Source organism: Halyomorpha halys, unplaced genomic scaffold, assembly GCF_000696795.3.
Source record: "Halyomorpha halys isolate HHAL.00 unplaced genomic scaffold, Hhal_1.1 Scaffold75.1, whole genome shotgun sequence".
In the NCBI taxonomy this organism is placed as follows: domain Eukaryota; kingdom Metazoa; phylum Arthropoda; class Insecta; order Hemiptera; family Pentatomidae; genus Halyomorpha; species Halyomorpha halys.
In genome coordinates, this window is record NW_027112173.1 from 117,458 (window position 1) to 137,912 (window position 20,455).

Sequence of the window (20,455 nt, forward strand, 5' to 3'; positions counted from 1 at the left end):
AATAATATATACAATATTTACACAATCGACCTGAGGATCCCTGAGCCCACTCTATCCCCCACATGTGAGGGGTAGAGCAGAGCTCAAGAGATCCCAGCGCATCCCTCTCACCGCATCACTGGTAATGAGCCAGTGGAGGCTGAGCAAGTGCGCTAAAGCCGCAAACACTCAACTTTTTTAATATTAAATTTTTTAAAAAAAGAGCTCTATCTCGGGTCGTATTTCATCTACAAGTTTTGTATTGGTCTAAAAAAAAAAAATACAACGGACAGTTTAAATTACTGAAAGAAAGCAACAAATAAATTTTCTATTAGACCAATAAATAATTAACTAAACAACGGAAAGTTCAAAAATGCAGTAATTTTTGGAGGTGGCTATGGGTTGCAGTAAAGCAGGATTTAGAAAACTTGAAATTTTTTAAATTGTACCAATTCCGACAACATATCAAAAAAATGTATGCACTTTAATTTTTGTAAGCTGTTAAAAATTGTTTACTGTACTATTACCTTACTCTCACCATAATACTCTTATACATTATGAATGATGATATAACTGTAATAAAGAAACATAGTTATGAAAATGCCTAATTACTACCTTCACTTATATTTTTATTTGTCCTAGGTGCCACGTAGCTACCAGTGGTCTTCGAATCAGACCTGGACAGATTTACAATGTGCCTATCCTACTCTGCGGTGAAGATAGAGTGTCCTTGAGAGTCACGTTGGTGTCTTCCGATAGCGTAGTAACGGAAATTAAAACCATTCTACCACCTGGATTCCACATACTCATACTTCAGGTACAAACATATTCCAGGTCCAATAAGCAATAAGTGATTAAATTGGACCATTTTCATGTTATTGTATTAGTCACAATATTTATTCAACTTAAACGTTAGATTATATTCTCTAATTTTAAAGATATACAATGAAATATATTATACTTCCTAAATATATTATATCATTGTTTACTTGGAGAAAGAAAATGGAAAAGGACATCTTCAGCTCCGCTAAGCTTGAAAGGCATTTTCTACTTCATCTAGTTGAAAGGAGTTAATACTTCTTGACACAAGAAACCTTAGGAATACATCCTGGGATATTTCAGATCGATATAAAACTACAATTCTTTTTTTTTTTTATTTATTTTGTTTTTTATGTTAAGGACCCCAGGAACAGGATATCGGTATTTTTATTTTCCATTAAATGCAAATAGATGTCTGCGTAGATAGGTTTCATAAATATATAATTTACATATATTTTTTTAATAACAAATGAAACAACAGGGGTAATAATTTGTTTAGACGCACAACTTAAAAAATAAAAAAAGGTATACTTCCTTCAATACTAAGAAAAAAATAACGAAAACAATGCGGTCAGCGAAAATGCACAAATAAACAAAACATATTTATTTATGGCGATGTTTCTAAAGTTTTTAATCTTTAAACAAAATCTCTAAGCGACCCTTATGAAGGCCTGAAATTCAAGTAGAAACGTCGACACAAATAACTATGTTTTATTTGTTTGTGTATTTTTACTGACCGTCTTTTCCTCATATTAGTCAAAGGTCAATCAAGGGAGTACCCAGAATTAAAACTAGGGGGTGCAAGAATTAGTCGTTCATTTTTTCACTTGTAGGGAGGAGGCAGCTGCCCTCTCTAGCCCTCGTTAGTTACACCCATGCGGTCGACTATTAACTCCTCATTTTTATTATGTCATTCATTTTCCTTACAACTGAGGAGAAGATGGTTTAAAAAACTTGTTTAAAAGTTCCAACGTTTCGGCCAGAAACGGAAGCTGCGGCTGGCTTCCCTCTAGATTTTTGGGACCCAAGGAAAAAAAAATAAAGAAAATAGTGAACTTATTTGATAGAAATCATCACAATCACACCTTTGAAGAGACAAGGTGGATATATGTCGATTCTTCGGTAAAAAAAAGGTAAGATTCAATGAGCGCTATTATACGTCATACACTTATCTCTAAAAATAATGAGGGAAACGAATAAAAAAGAACCTTTTTTTAAATTCCATTATTCCTATTATAACTTACAGTTTTCCATTTTAATAATCTCCGAATGTTTGAAGAAAATAAATTAAAGAAGACAACCACCGTAGAAGAAGTGGTTAATATTTTTACCAGCAATCCCAGATGACTGATGCTCTCATAGCAAACCTCTTATATTTTTGTATTTATTGTGTGTACTGTATTTATGTACAATTATTAACTTTATGCTCGATTTTCAATAATTTACTGTGATAATTGCTAATAAAAATTTAAAAAGTAATGAATGAATTTTATCAAGTAGCTATAAAATGGTGGGGTATTTCTAGGAATGCGGTATTACATATCTTCCTTTTACTCAATGTTTACGAATGGAATTCGTAATATTCGGAATTCTTAATACAAAATATGTGCATGTATGTGTGTAATGGGCTCAGGTCTGTTGCTCATAGGTGAAATCCTATGTATGCCCATGGATTATTCTATCAAAATTATTTATAATTAATTACTATATATTTTAAGAATGTTATTCGTATATTATTAAAATTATTTATTTGCTGGTGAATATATTACAGGTACCGGATTCTATAAGGCAAAATAATTATGGAATCGTAATGGAAGGAAAAGAACTTAATTCCAACTTGAAATTTAAAAATTACGCACCTTTGGAATTTTCTCCAAACTTTCTCTCCATAGTTATCCAGTCAAGCAGGCCTATTTACAGGTCTTCGCAGACAAGTAAGTAAAATTATTGTATTTACCTCTTCAATGAAAAAATCGTACTTCCAAAGAGTTATATTTATTTAAAAATCTTACCCATCAATATGTATTTGGAAGAATAATTTTATAATATGTAAAGGTTTTTTTTTTCGTAATTGATTAATTTATGTCTGATTAACAATCTAAATAGCCAAGTTAACTTAATAATCAGCAGGGGTTTCATAAGGCTAGTAACAAGATTTTAAAGACTTCGAAAACCTAAGAAACTTCTATATTCTCTATTTATATTTACTCTCCAATAAAACAAACAATATCATTTACTCTATTCACACTTGAAAGTCCCAAAAATCTATATGAAACTTATGCTATTAAAAAATACTACCACACCATTGTAGACACTTCAAAATAATTCTCGAATTCTTTCAAAACTATATAGGTATACAAAAAAAAAACGATAATTGAGACGAGATGTTTATGAGGCTTTTTTTAAATATTAAATAGCGTTGTTAATTTTTTTACTTTAAAAGTATCACCACAACTTATGCAACGATAGTTTTCAAAATATAAAAAATATTGAATTCAACCCCATATCGATTTCTGAATACCTGTTTTAGGTTTGTTGCAGATAAGAAATAGTTATTCTTAAAAAAAAAATTTTTTTTAAATTATTTATTTAATGTAATTTATAACTGTACAAAATAATACAATAGATATGTAGTTCCTTAAAAATTAAATATTATTTTAATTAACAGGTTGTCGATGCAAAAATTGACAGATACAAAATTGACAGTAAAAACTTTTTATGTTAAAAAATATCTGCTAACCACCTACTGTCAATAAAGCTTCCTCATTATATCTTTGGGATCATTTCAGTTGGGACCATAAGTACTGTCGAGGTAGTTGTGTTAGATGTTAAATGGTTCTAATTCCAAATAAATATATGAGGTACTCTATACCAGGTCTCGGCTATGCGTATTCATACAGGTATAGTATAAGACCCCAAGAGGACAAAAAAGGCAGTTATCTCACCCCAATTTTTGATTACTTTGATGAAAACTATGTATAATTAATAGTCAAAATTGATGAGTCTGCCAAGTATAGGTAGAGGAAATAAGAAATGGCGGGTGTTTCAAAGCGCTAAAAAAAACTAATTTTTCATTCGGAGAGTTTATGATGTTTATCTTCATAGGAGTAGTAGTTTTCATGAAATTTTCTAAAATAAATTGATTTATAGTTGTTCGAACAAATTTTCATTTGCCAAATTTATATTCATATGTGAAAGAATATAGAGCCGGGAAGAAAAAAAGGCAGTTATCTCACCCCAATTTTTGATTACATTAATGAAAACTATGAATAATTACTAGTTAAAATTGATGAGTCTGCCAAGTATAGGTAGAGGGAATACAAAATGGCGGCTGTTTCAAAACCTTAAATAAACATTAATTTTTCATTCGGAGCTCTATATCTTAAAAACTAACAACTCTAGAAAATCTAAGAGAACATTATTTAAAGAAGAGTAAATTTGCTGAAATGTTACCCCAAAAAGAGCAACTTACGTCCAATAGTTCTCGAGATATAGCTTTTTAAAAAGAAAAATTTCTTATAAATCTACTGAAAGATTTGTAGTTAGTTAATTTATTTTATACAGGAACTATGTGACGTACAGATGTCTATTAGCACTCAAATTAAAGCTAGTTTAATGGCTTATACAGAAGTTTATGACCATTACCTTCGTAGGAATAGTAGTTTTCATGAAATTTGCTAAAATAAATTGATTTATAGTTGTTCGGACAATAAGTTTGATTTATGAAAAACTTCATTTCAGAAATCATTGGACGTACAGATGTCGGCCAACGCTCAAATTTACTACAAAATAGTTAATTATGTTTATCTTTGTAGGAGTAGTAGTTTTTATGATATCTGACAAAATAAACTCGCAAAATGTTAATTTCTAGTTTTTCGTAGCTAGTTGAAACAGCCGAAATTTTTTATTCCCCCTACCTATACTCGGCAGACTCATCAATTTTGACTATTAATTATACCTAGCTTTCATTAAAGTAATCAAAAATTGGGGTGAGATAACTGCTTTTTTTCTCCTCTAGGGTTCTTGTGCTAGTAACAGTTTTGGCGGCTGTAGCAGTTACAGGATAGACCAAGAGATAGGGGTATCGCTATAGTACCATTATTTTAACGTTAAAGATTTGTCGTAAGAGAATAGAAACGAATTTGCATTGGAATTGGGGAATAGGAACGAGCCGTTTTTATACGTGGTAATATACTTCGAACAGAGCACCTCTATCCACTTGGAACAAATAAGTGTAACTCTCGGTAAATATTTAAAAATTATGTTGCTTAAAAGTGCACTTTTAAGGTGTATTCACAAATTAGAGCCTTCAACTAGCAAAAAAGCATCCAGAAAGATAGTTAATAAAACAGTTCTAATAATAAATCTAAAAATACGGAGCTCCTTCAGCCCACAAGGTTCTCATGGCCTAACTATGGTCCGTAGAACGCCGCTTAAGAACCACTGGTCGCTACAGAAGTGTCCAGAAAATTACTTTATCGCATGGGATAGACTTAATACTTATTTTTTCTCGAATAACCTTCATTTAGACACCAGATACTATGTATAGAATATTGCACAAATACATATATAAACTATTTTCCTTCTATTGCTCTAGGTCAGACAATTTATACTGGACTTACATATACAATTCATACTATTTTTACTCAAACTGTCCACTTTTTCCCAACTCTGAGACCAATTGAATGAGCCATTTTCGAAATAATGGTGTTTCAAGGATATGTTTGGATATTCTTAAGGAAAATTAGTGAAATTTGAAAAAAAATTTGGGCTAAATGTGAAATATAGGTGTACAAAGGAAAATACGTTTGGGCAAACACTAGTCAAGGTATTTGATAAAATTAACACAGGACCATCTAAATTTCACCTTAATCGAAATTGCATTAATGGTAGTATATTTTGTTTCCGTTACAAGAACAGTATAAAGAACTAAATATCTTCCTTAATGCCTAAAATCAAGAACACAAGTGAAAATTTTCATTTCTTGCATAAATATAGAGAATCCCATCCTTCATATTCAGAAAATAAAGATAAATACAATTTTTTAAGTGATAACCTATCATAGTTCTATCAAAATTTTATAAATGACCTTTGTATTTATATTTTCCAGTAAGATTCAGGATTTTGGTGTTAAATACAGAACTACAAGCTTTCGACAATGCTCTAGAAGCTCATATAGTTGTAAGTTGATCAAGCTTCAATAGTAATTGGATATAAAATTTTCATATATGCATAATTTTCTGTATTCCTCCATTTTTAGGATCCAGATGATTTCATAATGCGCAGGTGGCTTTCGGTATATACTAACAATGGTATTGTTCAACTTTTCTTTTTCTATCCTTATGTATTTTTATCAATGCCAATCAACTATTCAACTTTACTTTCAGGAATTGCAAGTCTCAAGTTTAAGCTTCCAAGTCTCGCAAAGGAGGGATATTGGAAAATCAGAATCAAAGCAGGAGAACAAACAGAAGAACTGAAATTCAAAGTTGAAAATTATTTCGAACCCCTATATGAGGTATGAAATAGTTTATGTTTTAGACATGACTTTGGACCTAACACATATACATACAAAAATCCTCTTGTATAACTAAAAAACAGACCTATTACCCAAACAGACATAGTTTACCTTAACCAGACAGACATTCACGATAGCAAAAGTGGCAAAAAAAATAAATAAATAATAATAATAATAATAATAAATAAATAAATGACTTCAAGAATAACCAAAAGTCCACCACAATAATTAATTGATCCAAATTAAAGCTAAAATACATAAGACACAAACGCTTATGAATGTATTACAAATCACATCTCTATGACAATAGACAATAGACAATTCAGAAAATACAACTGTTGTAATATACACTCTTATACAAGACAGAGAAGATTTTGAATGAGAAGTTTACTTTATTATCTATTAGGAATAGACAAAATGCTTAGGAAATGTATTGCAAATTTCAGATTGTCAAATAAAGTTAGACAAACCAAAATGTATTACAAAAAGTAGAAGAGTATTTTTTTTTTTTTATTGCAAAGTAACTACAATTTAATTATTCAACTCTAGGAGAGGTAGTCCAGTGGATAGAGTAAAAAAAAAAAGTTTATATAAGTATAGTACATAAAAAATGAGTTTAATGTAGGGGAAGAGAGCTTACACACCACCACTCTAGGTGCTCCTTTTCCCCTCTTCACCATAACCCTTCCTACTGGGAAGTTATGTCTACAAATAAATGTTTTTATTAACAAACATTGTTCTCATTTGTTTTTATTATTACAATTTTCCTTATTTATTTTTTTTATTTACATTTTACAATATCCACGAAAGTAAGTCCAGTCAACTGAGTAGAGTGAAGACAGAAGAGTGGGAGGGTCGGCAAGAGAATGTTTGCCATTGCACACTCTTCCCTCTCCTTTACGCACAGGCAAACTCATCTTAGATGCACTATACTTTCTTGTCTAGCATTCACGACTGAAATCCCAAGATATGCAGACCCACATGAAAATATTTTATAAAAGAAACCAAATCCATTACTCATATTCAAAGGTAATGGCGACAACACCAGGCAATGAGTGTACATTACATTTTCCTCCCTCCCTCTTTCATTCTTCTAAACTAAAATATATATATTATTAAAATTTCTAACTAGAAACATCCACATTCATTATTATAAAAACAATAAAAGCTTGTTTTACAATTTTATATTGCAGGTTTTTGTTGAAATGCCTCCTTATGTAGTGGATACAGATGAAAATCTGGAAGCTCGTGTTTATGGGATGTTTATTTCTGAAGAGATTGCTAAAGGCAATACAACAATCAGGGCATACAGCTCATTTACAAATGAATCCACTTCACAGCTCATTTTAGAAAAGAACATTTTTTTAGTAAGTAACACTCTTCTAAATGTCATTTAAGAAAAAAAATTAAAATTATAAATATTCCTTGAAACTATATGAACTGAAATAAGTGTCTATGTTAAAGTGAATAAGTGATAATAAGTGAAGCTTCCACGGAAAGTGGGAGTGGTGGGTTCAGGCGCTTTTTCAATATTGGCTACTTTTTAAGATGAATATTGATCATGAATCATAATTCTTTCATAAAGTTGGTAATCATTAGTTGCTGGGTTTTAGTTTAAGCAATATAATCAATACTCTGGATAAAAAGCTATGTGAGTTTTAACATAGCATTGACTGATGAACTGAAGTTATATTGCCATGATATAATGTAATCTATATTTTTTTTTCCTTTTTTTAGAAAACTAAAGATTTCAAACTACTTATACCAATGGAACAAATTAAAGATTTCAATGGAAATGAAATTAAAATAGAGGCAACAATGACAGAATTTATGTCCGGAGAAATTGTCCAAGGTTTCGCCAAAACAAAAGTTATCAGCAGTTCTATAAAAATTCGGTTTCTCACTGATCAACCAATGTATTTTAAGCCCTCTATGCCAATTCACCTATATGTTCGTACAAATTATAATCTTAAATATTTCTAAAGCATTTTCTTCTATTAAATTTGTTCTATTAACAAAAATTAAATTATTTTTTTTAGGTATCAGTACAGTATGATGATAATGTCCCAATTTCTCCAGAAGTTCTTGAATCCTCCGAAATATCTTTTGAGATTTCATTTCATACAACCAGTGGTGATATAAGTTTCTCATTCACATTTTCACCAGTCAAACAAAGGCTTGAGCTAAATACAATCGATATCGGTTTTGAGTCCATACTAATAGATCCAAGCTCGGAATCTGAATATGTAGACACTGGCATCATAGGTTTCACCATGATACCACTGCCTACGACAGAATCTGTGTCGGTCTCTGCCCATTATAAAGACGAAAGTGGCAATGATGCCTCAACCATACTTAAGATTTATAAGCATAGCACTGGTTTTGACCAATATCTGAGTCTCTGGACATCCACACTGGAAGCAGTTGCTGGAGAATATGCTATATTTCATGTGAAGATGAATTTTTGGACACCGAGTTTCCAGTACTTAGTGAGTGAGTTATTCAATCTCATTACTGGTCTACAAATACATTTTATATGCTTTTTGAATTTTTAAGAGAATCAATAATCATATTTAAATAATAATAAAATTACTTAAGAAGAATATTAAACAATTTTATAATAGTAATGTTTGGTAAAAAAAAAAAAATTTAATGGTTTCTTCTAGATAGTTTCTAAAGGAGCAGTCATCAATGGTGGTGAAATAACTGTGAAAGGAGATATAACCAGCTTCCCAGTTGCCCTTTCTCCAGATATGGCTCCTGGGTTCAAAATAATAGCGTTTGCTGTCAGTAACTTCTCCATTTTAGCAGACAGTGTTTATGTGCCATTATCCGCTTTCAACAGGTATGAGGTTAGTTACCAAATAACAACAGAAACAGTAATAAAAATATTTTCTGCATAATTTTCAAACTAACAAGCATTGTTATTTGTAGATAGAGATGTATCTCAATACCGGAAAGGATTTCAGAGGTAACATGGTTGAACTAATTGTCAGCGGAGATCAAGGTGCATATATTTGTGCACATTCTGTCCGCTCCAGCATATATTTTATGCAAGCTGGAAATGAGATGACAGAGAGCAGAGTAATCAATAGTTTATCAGCTCTTGAAAACTTTAAAAAGTGAGTTTTTTTAATTTCAATTAATACCAAATTATTTTCTTTTAATCTGCAATTCTCTTCTAGCTTACTTGTCAAGTTATAGGGATGAAATTAATAATACATTACCAGGGATAGTACTAGTAGTCTACATTGGCAGGGAGGTGGTGGAAACAATAGAATATTTTTAGAGTATAAATTAGCCTTCCGGAGAAGAGGGCAATATGGTGGTTTCTGGAATGGAATGGGTTTGAATATACTGGGTTCTGAATATACCGATCATGATTCACAACTAATCTCCAGATTTAATGGGTTCAGGAGCGTAGAACATTGAAATCTCCTATAGTTTCTCTATCTTTATATGCACCCACCTTCACTGCTAATGATTTTTTTATGTTAAAGAATTATAGTTCCTCATACAACTTAGAGTGATATGTCTAACTCTAATAAAATAACATTGCATAAAATAAAAAAAAATCATTGTATTCTTTAATAAAATCATGTAACTATAACTTATTCTTATAAAACTTTTTTTTTATGCAGATCCATTAATAAAGTTACCACCCGATCTAGAGATGGCAGCACTGCTGAGAAAACAGTGTACTATCAGACACCTGATTATGGAAAGGATTCTAATCAAACGTTTGCATTTTCTGGCCTTCTCCTTTTTTCTCATTTAAATTCATCATTTACTTCTGCAGGTATTATATCTTTTTTTTAGCTAGTAATATGGAGAAATAACTAGTAATAAATATCGTTCTTTGTGCATTGGTATTAAGAGAAGTAAATGCTAAGCCATTACGATCATTATTACATATTTCAATGCACTGTATTTTTTTTTTGTAAAACAAAAATTGAAGTTTTATATTAAACTGTGCAATGGGTTCCCTTTAATGGTTCTTTAGCTTAAATTTAAATAATTACAACTAAGTATTATGAAAAAACACTCAAAGCTACCAAAATCTGTCTAGTAGGCCCTTGGAAGATATTGAAATCATATTATTGGTTACCTCCAGGCTTTAGTAGAAGAAACTAAAACAAATTGCCAAAATATGCATTTTGCTTTCCTACTGCTACTAGGTAAGGAAAATATTGTGATCTGGTCAAATTTTAAATGAGCTGTTTTCAACAGGTCTATGCGTTTCAGATCCTCAGTCCAAAAAACAGTCTATCTATACCACAATTATCTCTGGAACAGGTTGACAGGTCAAAATTGTAATGGAAGAACTTTTAATCAATTTTAAAGTAACAGTTATATACATAATTTTATTAACGAGTTTATATTTTTAACATCATTATTTATAATAAACTATACCAAAATATTTAAAGATTAAGAAATGTTTTTATGATTAATTACCTTTGACTGTAGTATCTAGTGGAACTGGTTTACATTATCCATATTTATTTTGAACAATTAAGAGCAATAGTCTTTGCTTACCAAATTTTAAGTTTTTCTCTGATAGATTAGTTTTTTTTTTACAAATGCTCATGACTAAATTCTTTTTTTTTTTTTTTACCCAGTAGTGGAGATCTAGCTTGTTAATCTTAATACATTTTGCAGTTATTAGGAACCTAAAAAAAAAAAGAAAACAGGAAAGAAAATTACAACTGAAGTTCTTGGAAATAACTAATGACAGATTTTTTTTTTTAATATAGTGAGTTCTCAGAGTCACACCATAGAATTTATTACATATTTCCTTTAAAAAAAAAAAAAAACAGTGCAATGGGGGTTCTCACTGTGAAGGAAAATCAGCATTACTGATTGGAGAATGTGATCCATGTATATCCTAGATAATTGTCTAGATAATGCATTTTAGCAATTATATTTCCCTGAGTAGCTCTAGATAAGGCTCCAGTAAATTGTTTTCCCCTTGAAAATATAGGTACTAAGTTCCATACAAATCAAAACTTTTTTGTGGTTGTAGATCTGAGTGTCTCTTATTTCTTTATTTGCTGAATTTTTATTTTTAACAAATATATATATATATATATATTTCCACGTCTACTTATCTTGGGCAACTGCTTTACAGCTCTTTCACAGCTTTGTTGATTCTACCTATTCATCTGGTTTTTGGCCTCCCACATGTTCTCTTACCAACTATAGTTTCATTCATTGCTGAGTAGAAGCACCCTGATGGATGCTTTGAATCACATGCCCCACCCATCTTAACCTTCTTGCTTTCATTTCATGAGATATTGACTGATCAGTTTCTGTAAGCAGTTCTCTATAAGTCATTCTCCTCCATGTCCTAAGATTCTGATCCCTGATTAGTCCAGTTATTGTGCAGAAGACTTTCCTTCACAATCTTTTGAATCTGCTTTATAGGATGCCAACAGAACCCTAGTTCTCGTAATCGTATATTTGAACTGGCTTTGTCATGGCATTCTAAACCCTTAACTGCATGATTCAATAGATTTTTTGAGATTTCAGTTCTTGAAGGAAAGATTTTTGCACTTGTTATAAACTTGTCTATTTCAGTCAGTTGATCATTTATTGGGGTTATTGCTAAACCGAGATATTTGAAACTGTCTACTTTCAGAAACGATTGGTCATCCATGGAGACTCTGTTATCGGGGTGAATTTGTTGGCTTACTATCGTACTATTTTTCGAAGGCCTGTTTTGACTCCAAAGGCTTTAGATGCCTACCCTTGTTTCACATCATATGTACATACCTTCAATTTCAATCATTTCCTGCTAACACCCAGCTCACTCATGATCTTCCTAAGACAGTTTCTATTTATGGAATTGTAGACTGCTTTGAAATCAACAAATAAGGTATCCATATCCCAATCTAGTTATTTTTTTTCCTACCTTCTTTAGGATGAAGTTCTGGTCTAGCCTGCTTCTCTTCAGAATCCTACTTGGTGTTCACCAATTATATTTTTGTTATCAGGATAGGCCACTGGTAAGATTACTATGCCTCTATAATTACTAAACTCATAAATGGAACCCTTCTTTAGGTCTTAATTAGACCTGTGTTAAGTTCTCCTTACTTGAAAATCTCCAGGAAATGTTATTTACTTTGAACCTTCTCCTAAGATCAGTTTGCTATCTTTTCCTCCCATTTGGGTGTTTCTCCCTTTATATCCCATCTCTCAATCTGTAAAAAAAATATTCTTTAACTCAATTTAGAATTTCTTTTACTGCATATTTTTTTAGGGTACGGACTTTCTACCAGCTTTTTAACTTGGTCATTCACTTTGAGGATTCACAGCCTCTAACAGATTTTTAGTCTTATCAGAGTGTGGTCTGAATCCTATCTTATTTAAAATAATACTCTTTATTTATTCTGGGATGTCTCTTTAGAATAACATAACATCGAAAATGGGCTTTAGTGCCTTCGAGAACAATAAAAGATTTTAGTAATATATAATAAAATATAAAAATATCAATAATTAAATTTATTAATACTTGATTGAATATATAGGATATATATTCAAATATACATTGTAATGTTCATACTTTGCAACAAATTGCATATATCCCACTACTTCCATGAATATAAAAATATCTATTATATATACATATATATTATTTATGTATATACAACAAAATGGCTGTTTATTTATTTCATTTTTTTTTAATACTCTTGATATTTAATTATATGAATAGTTGTTGTTTTGTTCTATTTTATATGTCTCCTAGCATATGTTGTATGGTTATGAGGTATCTGCAATGAGCACGAAGGAGAACTACTGCCTTGCTTCGGAGGAGGCTGCTATTTAGTAGAGCAAAGATGTGATGGTGTTCCTGACTGTAGAGATTCTTCTGATGAACTTAATTGTATGTAGACTATTTAATTATTCACAATAAAATAATGTAACATATCACAACCATAAATCTAATTTTTTGAACGAACATACATTAAATGAAATCCAAGTTTAAACTTGTACAGCATGTAGTTATCATTTGTACAAGTTGCTTCAACATCATATAAAAGATTAGTCCTCAAATTTTATATTATAAAATGCCTTTAGCTTCAAAAAATGATTTTTTATAAAATTTTGGTTTAAATTGTTTATTTAATATTATTTTGTTTTCTCAATCCTTAAAAATTATTTTTGAAATTAAAGTTATTTGTAAAAATCATATTTCACCTTTGATTATAGGTGAAGCCAAAACCCAAGATGACTATGATTACAAAATTCACCGGACATCCCGTTCAACTGTAGGTACAACAAAACGAAAATTGATTTATACAATATCAAAATTTAGAATACTTCAATAAATTCATATGCTCTATTTTTGCAGTATTTATTTGATAAAGACCTTGGTGACTGGGGTTGGAGAGAAATAAAAAAAAATGATCACGATGGTATTGAGTTTGAACCGCTTGATGCACCTTTACTAAATGATGATTGGTATTTCACAGCTTTTAGTGTCAGTAGTAAATTTGGCTTCAGCATCATTTCAGAACCCATTATTGTAAGTATTTTAGTTTAACTGACACCCAATGGCCTTATACTTTTGTTTAATTTTATCTCTCATTTTGTTTTGAAAAAAGTTCAAGACTCAGCGCATTATACATTAAATACTAGTTAGTGACATAATGCTCCTCAGTTTTAAAGCTGAAGGTTTTTTATACATACAATATAGTTCATTCCCTCTCATAATCTCAGCTTTATATGACTCAATATGTGTAAAACAACAGCACAAATCAGAGATAAAGAAAGCCAGAACTCGATTAATGTTTTAAATTTATTCTTTCAAAATCGAGTCCTTTAGTGAACTAGGAGGCAGGATTTACAACTTTATCCTGTAACCTTTGCATAACATTATACTACAGAATAATACACAATTGTATTAAATTAGGTAATAAATGCATTTCATAAACATATTTTCTCCTAGTTTTTTAATACAAAAAACTAACTTTATAAAGACCCAGTCCTTGAGAATATAAAGCGTCAGTATAATTATAAAGTCAGTACTACTTCACCCTAATTTTGTTATTAAAAAAATTCTTGATTTAAATTAAGAATGGGATTTTTATTAGATAAACAATCAAAATATGTTTTTATTTTCACATAAATATGGAGGAAAAAACACAAAAATATTTAGTAAAAAAAAAAATTCAAAAAATTCTTTTAAAACTTTAAAATTTCTTAAATGTTTTAAAAAAAAAGAAAATACATTTAACTGTGATGATGGTAGAGAGAAAAACACTTTATTAGAAAAAATGTTGTGCTGCATAAGTTCATTGGACTGCCTTATACACAGCATACTTATGACTAGTGAATCATAATTATTTATAATCCCATTAATAAAAATAGTCACAGCATTTTTTTTTTTAAATGTCACAGTATAAAAATTTCTACTTTGTGTACAAGAATTATACATGATTTTTTTTTACCTTTTTATTATTTCTTCCCTTACACATTTTTTTCCAGCTTTTTATCATTCTTTATGTATGTTTAATTTTTCTAATGTTTCAATTTTACAAAATTTTCTCTTTCCCTTTTCATCACTCATACAAATAAATTTAAGTTAAAGTACAAAAGAATATATATAGCCATATTAAATATAGTAAAAAAAAATATACATAATACCCAATATGGATGTCCCCATTTACAATATAAAAAAACATTCATATAAAAATTAAAATAGAATAAGTAAAAATATTAAGTTAAAAGTAATAAATAAATATATTAAGCTAAAAGAAATAGTAATACATATTTAATAAATATAAAATTGCTTAGATATATATAAAATAATTAAGATACATAATGTGCAATATATGCATGCTCTCCAAGACCACTATCATTCTCAGCTACCATGCATGTGATAGTGGATGATTCCCAGTGAGTCTAGAATTATCCCTTCTGCCATTTTTGCCATGTCCTTGATATCATCACAGAGTTCCTCCATGAAACTCCTTTTTGTGCTTGGTGTAGTTCCACAAGCTCCAAACCCGAGGTCTCTCACATAGAAGTATCTTTCCCCAAAGCTCTCACGGAACTTTTCCTTAAGAAAAGGGATACATTTATTATAAATTTCCCTCTTTTCTCTATCTATTTTTTTTTGTCTGGTCAAGGTCATTACTTTCATATCTCACTGTAGGATCCAGAATGAATACCGACTTACCTGTGTTGGGAAAGCGACAATATCGGTATACCGTGTGGATCCCTCTGAATCTATGACATAGATCTCATCGAAGCAGGCAAAATCCCTTTCTCTAAGGAGTTCCATCAACTCATGCTTTACTCTGTGGTGACAGCGTGTTACGAGGAGGGAGTTGTTTGAGAATTTTCCCAGTACATGTGCTGGTGTTTCAGACTCTCTGTTGCATTTGCGATAGAGGGACCCAACTTCACTGACCTGACCACTAATGCCTGGGACTCCACGCAGAGGTGCATAATTGATGTTTAGTTTCAGGGCATTGGAACATTCAGAACTGTAAGAATTTGCTTGTTATATATGAATTTATTTGCTTTTGGGATCTCCTTAAAGTGGCGCACTCCATTGCCGAGCCACCTGCAATTGGCCCATTCCTCAAACGCATTCTCATGTAGCGATTGCTGTAGATCCCTCACACTCTGATGTCCCTGATCAACGCCCAATCTATCTGCGCATTCAGCAATTTCGGCTGAGCAATCAAACATGGACTGGAACAGGGCATCGGGTTCATTGGACAGTCATTGAGCAATGGATTAATGCTGTAAAGGAGCCTCCCATTGACAGCAGAATAAGCCTAGACCTCTCTACCTCCTCAGAGTGTACAACATTGCCATGGAGGTGTTCCCATGAAGCCCTATAATAGCCTTGACACTCCTACAAATGATGGAGTCGATGCCCTCCAATATCGCTGGACTTAGCTTTGTGAGGGGAGCAGTTTTGAGAGGGTAAGTAAAATCCGGGAACACATACTGGATGAAAATGTTGACCTTTTGCTCGGGCTTAATTCAGCATCTCCATTTTTATTGCATTGTAAAAATGATTTGCATTGACTAAAAAATTGTTCCACTTCCACAAGTGTAAAACATTGATATAGTACCTGAAAGTAATTCCCAAGAAATAAGCTCATAAACTTTCATAACACTGCATGTTTATTTTAGGCTTCCTAGAAAATAATTAAGAACTATCTGTGTTGTAATTTTTATATGTATTTTTTATAATTTACAAAAAAAAATATGGATGAAAAGCAAAATATAAACTAAAATAAGTATAGTGCAGCCAAGATAAGTTTGCCTGTAGGGAAAGGAACTCGCGCACCCCCACCCTCTAGCTCTTTCTCCCCTCCACACGATACCAAACCCCTCCTACTTGGAACAAACCAAGAGGCACCCTAGAACTTGGGAAAGACCAACCAGTTCGAGATTAGATAGGTGCTTGAAACATATTTATCCCCTATTCTCCATCTGATAAATTACGAATACTGGAAGTTACTAGTTTCTTTAAGATATCCTTTATCATTGACTGGGACTGTTTCTTATTGATTCTTGTTTTATTTTGTAGAAAAATATATTGACAGAATGTCATATGTCAAAAAGCCATTTTTGAGATTTCATAATCATTGTGTTTAGAAAACAATAGCTTCTTTTTTAGTTTAAATTCGTTGTGAAACAGTGCAACAATTTTCTTAATTTTAATGTTTTAAAATGCAGCATATTTGGTCCTAGAATGAGATTAACTTATGATAAATGCAGTAATTTATGTATTTTCATATCAGAGGAAACATGGATTGGACGGACCACTCGCAGCCTCTATTTTCATGAATTTAAATTCGTCCATAATTAAGTTTTTGGTTTGAGAGTGGATAGTTTTCCCTCTGCCCAGCTTATTTGACATGGTAAATTTATAATCTTGCGATATTAATGCATATAGTTATAATACGAAAAATACGAATACGAAAAATAGTTTTGAAAAACTGACACAAGGATTTACTATTTGTTAAGTTGTAGAAGTAGGTCAAGGAGAGGAAAGGAAAGGTAGTCCAGTCAACTGAGTAAATCTGTTTCAACAACCACTTCTGACTATCCAGAACTGTACAGAGCATGCTTGGTATCAAGATCGGTGCTGCTTGAACAGATCACGTGGGGGCTAGCGGGAGAACGTTTGCCACTGCGCATCTCCTCCCTTCCTTTACTCACTGGCAAACTCATCTTGGTTGCACTATACTTAAGAAAAACATGTAATAAAAAAAAAAGAAGGGAAATATTTAAAAATACATTTAAAAAAATGGAAAACACATACTTACATGAAAAATATATAAAAATGGTGAAGTATTTGGAAATATGTAAACTAAAATTTTTAAAAATATTATGAAATATTTTAGAGGAAACATAAACATGCATATAAAAGCTGTAGATAAAAATCCCATGCCTAATTATAATTGAAGGTTTAAAATAAATTATTTCAAAAATAACATTCAACTTTTGCAGTAATTTAGAAATTCTTTGAGTATTAATACTAAATTTTATTTATAGTATTCTACTAAGCGTCCATTCTTGGCATATATTACTGGTCCAGAGGCATGTAAAAGAGGTGAACAAGTAAGTTTTCTACTTTATTTATTCATTTCTTTCAGTATCTTATTCAGTATGTGAATTAAAAATAAGGTTTCCTACAAGACTACTAGATTACTGGTCATACGGTTTGCATTTTATTTGGTAATATGCTTTAAACATTTATAATAATAGGTTGTAGTGTCATAATGTATTTAAAAAATCACAAAATGGAAGGTTATGCACTAAATAAATTACATTCATAGCAAATTATACATTATTTTCTTTTTTTCTAAGAAAATATGCTGTTTATTATCAGGAATTTTTAATGAGCATGGTCCTATTCAAGAGGTCTGGAAAATGTTGCACAAAATAAGGAATTAGATGTCAAGTAGAAGGAAACTCTAGGATAAAGAGATAGGCAAAACCAGTTTATTTTTATTGATAAAACGTTCAGTACCTCCTATCCCTCTGATATGGATTCAAACGTTATTATTAATAGGGAGATATAACTACCTATGAATTTATTTTGAATTTTAAAATACATTCATACACACCTTTTTTTCAGCAAATTGAAGCAGTCGCAATCAAAGAATAGATTTTTAATGTTTATTCTCTAAGGACTCTTTAGACCTTAATTCTAAGGAGCCCTTAGGCTTTATTTTTAAAGCCTTATAAAATAATGAATTGAATTTGATTAATCTTAAGCAGCTGATAATGATGGGTTCAGTAACTGATTGAACCTTAAACATCCTCTTTTTCCTTAAATACTAAACTGGCGTATGTGATAATTTTCAGTTTGATTGAAGCCTGTAGGGGGAAAACAATATGACTCAATTGTTTCTCTTAGAATAAGTAATGACGGTTTCTGAAGAATTTTTGGAAGGAACTCAATGGTCAAACCATTTTGCTTTATTCGAACAGAAGAAAAACAAGCTTAAAGAGCTAAAAATTCCTCTAGATTATATGTGTGAAGTGTAAAGAATAGACTTCTAAAATAATCTTTGTTCTTCTTTAAGGTGGGCTTGAGACTTGTATTGAAAAACAACGATCCATCTGAAGCACTTGTTTTAGTAAGGATGATTTCATCTCCTGATTACAAATTCGTGCATGTTGAACCAGGAGGTTTGGTCTCCAGTTATTCAGCTCGCCTTTCATCCGGACAACACCAACTGCTGATTTATGTGAGTCAGAGACAGATAAATATCAGATATAAAACCTAAAACTACTCAAGTATAAGATGTTTAGTTTGAATATAATTGTTTTTGATTGAATTTGTTAATAGTTAGTCAAAATGATAAATAAATATTTTCTATTCATTTTACCAATTACTAAAACATATAACTCATGAAATGCGAATGATCATGTAAAGCTATCATAATCATAATAGTTTCATAAATATTTTTTATTATACCTGAAATTCTAATTATTTATCTCCATTTTTCTTATTTATAACTTTTTTAAAGGGGATTTGTTTAAAAAAAAGATTTTAAAATTATATATATATATATATATTTTAGTTGCCTCCTGAGGGACAGGAACACATTGACTACCCAATAGCACCAACAATTGAACAAGGAGAGATCGAGGTACAATTTGTTGCCTCTACGATGTCGGGAAAAGCACTTCTCGTACACAAAATGACAGTATTGGTATGAATACTTTATGGATGAAAATAATTATTTAATGTTGTTAAAAATATATGTCTAATTAATTTTGCAATATAAATTGAAATTTTATATTATACAATGTTATTTTTTTCATACAAAAATACTTTTGTAATATTGTTACTTAATTCTATTTGTATTAGATTATTTTAACTATGAAAATTATACACAATCACATATGTTTTTTCAAGCCCGAAGGTGCACATGTTAAAAGACACACTGCAATAATGCTGGATCTGAAGAATAGAGCTTACGTATTGAACTATTTGGATGTAATTGTGGAAGAAACTCCAATTGTACCCTATCAAGAATGGAGAAGATACATCTTTGGCAGTCCTAAAGCTGCTATTTCAGTCACTGGTAATAAGCTTAAATTTAAGGGTTTATCCAGCTTAAGTTTAAGAGATACTTCTCTTCGTTAATTCGATTTATGATTTTTGTTTTATTAAATGCTTTGTAAAAACTGATTATTAGGTTTAAAATACATTTTTCATGTTTTGTATTGTGTTCATTCTGATCATTTTTTCAAGTTTTGGGGTGCCTACACAATTAGGTTGTATATTTCCTTCACATACCACTCAAAGCCTTTGAAAATATTGGCTCCTTATATTCTGATAGATGAATATATTATTTCATAAAAAATATAGTTTAAAATTTTGGAAGAGTAATTTATTATCATCGATTGGATGTGAAACATCAATAAGTATAAATAAATTATTTGTGTATAGAACATTCTGAAAAAAAAAAGGACCAATCACTAAGACTTTAACCATACATGATATTAATTATTTTCTTCATTTCAGTAAAAAACATAGGAACTGGTTGCAGGAAACAATAGCAGCACAAACATAATTTACACAATACAGATAGTAATAATCTTTTTTTTTATATTATAAATTCCCTAAAATAGAAAAAATGACCAAAATTTTTT

At 30.8% G+C, this 20,455-nt stretch overlaps 1 protein-coding gene and 1 long non-coding RNA gene across 13 annotated transcripts in view; one reads left to right on the plus strand and one right to left on the minus strand.

Annotated features, from left to right (window-relative positions):
• LOC106692883 (CD109 antigen) overlaps positions 1-20,455 on the plus strand; it is a 121,324-nt gene that overhangs the window by 89,218 nt on the left and 11,651 nt on the right. The window contains exons 2-19 of one of the 2 annotated variants that reach the window (XM_024360371.2): positions 622-796; positions 2,570-2,732; positions 5,909-5,979; positions 6,059-6,110; positions 6,186-6,316; positions 7,510-7,683; positions 8,054-8,266; positions 8,356-8,809; positions 8,987-9,168; positions 9,251-9,438; positions 9,958-10,115; positions 13,083-13,199; positions 13,526-13,584; positions 13,668-13,841; positions 17,840-17,905; positions 18,877-19,041; positions 19,378-19,509; positions 19,716-19,884. In XM_024360371.2, the coding sequence (XP_024216139.1) occupies positions 622-796; positions 2,570-2,732; positions 5,909-5,979; positions 6,059-6,110; positions 6,186-6,316; positions 7,510-7,683; positions 8,054-8,266; positions 8,356-8,809; positions 8,987-9,168; positions 9,251-9,438; positions 9,958-10,115; positions 13,083-13,199; positions 13,526-13,584; positions 13,668-13,841; positions 17,840-17,905; positions 18,877-19,041; positions 19,378-19,509; positions 19,716-19,884 (2,843 nt within the window). Of the gene's footprint in view, positions 1-621; positions 797-2,569; positions 2,733-5,908; positions 5,980-6,058; positions 6,111-6,185; positions 6,317-7,509; positions 7,684-8,053; positions 8,267-8,355; positions 8,810-8,982; positions 9,169-9,250; positions 9,439-9,957; positions 10,116-13,082; positions 13,200-13,525; positions 13,585-13,667; positions 13,842-17,839; positions 17,906-18,876; positions 19,042-19,377; positions 19,510-19,715; positions 19,885-20,455 lie in introns of both variants that reach the window. The other variant, XM_014439114.3, reaches the window with a different exon arrangement.
• Positions 8,765-20,455, minus strand: part of LOC106692884 (uncharacterized) — a 25,751-nt gene continuing 14,060 nt past the window's right edge. For 2 of the 11 annotated variants that reach the window (XR_001345009.2, XR_010844145.1), the window contains one exon: positions 18,889-19,029. This is a non-coding gene — a long non-coding RNA (uncharacterized lncRNA). Of the gene's footprint in view, positions 8,836-9,022; positions 9,152-10,424; positions 10,604-10,771; positions 10,987-11,869; positions 12,517-15,216; positions 16,408-18,888; positions 19,083-20,204; positions 20,426-20,455 lie in introns of those variants that run through there. The other 9 variants (XR_010844152.1, XR_010844148.1, XR_010844151.1 and 6 more) reach the window with 9 other exon arrangements.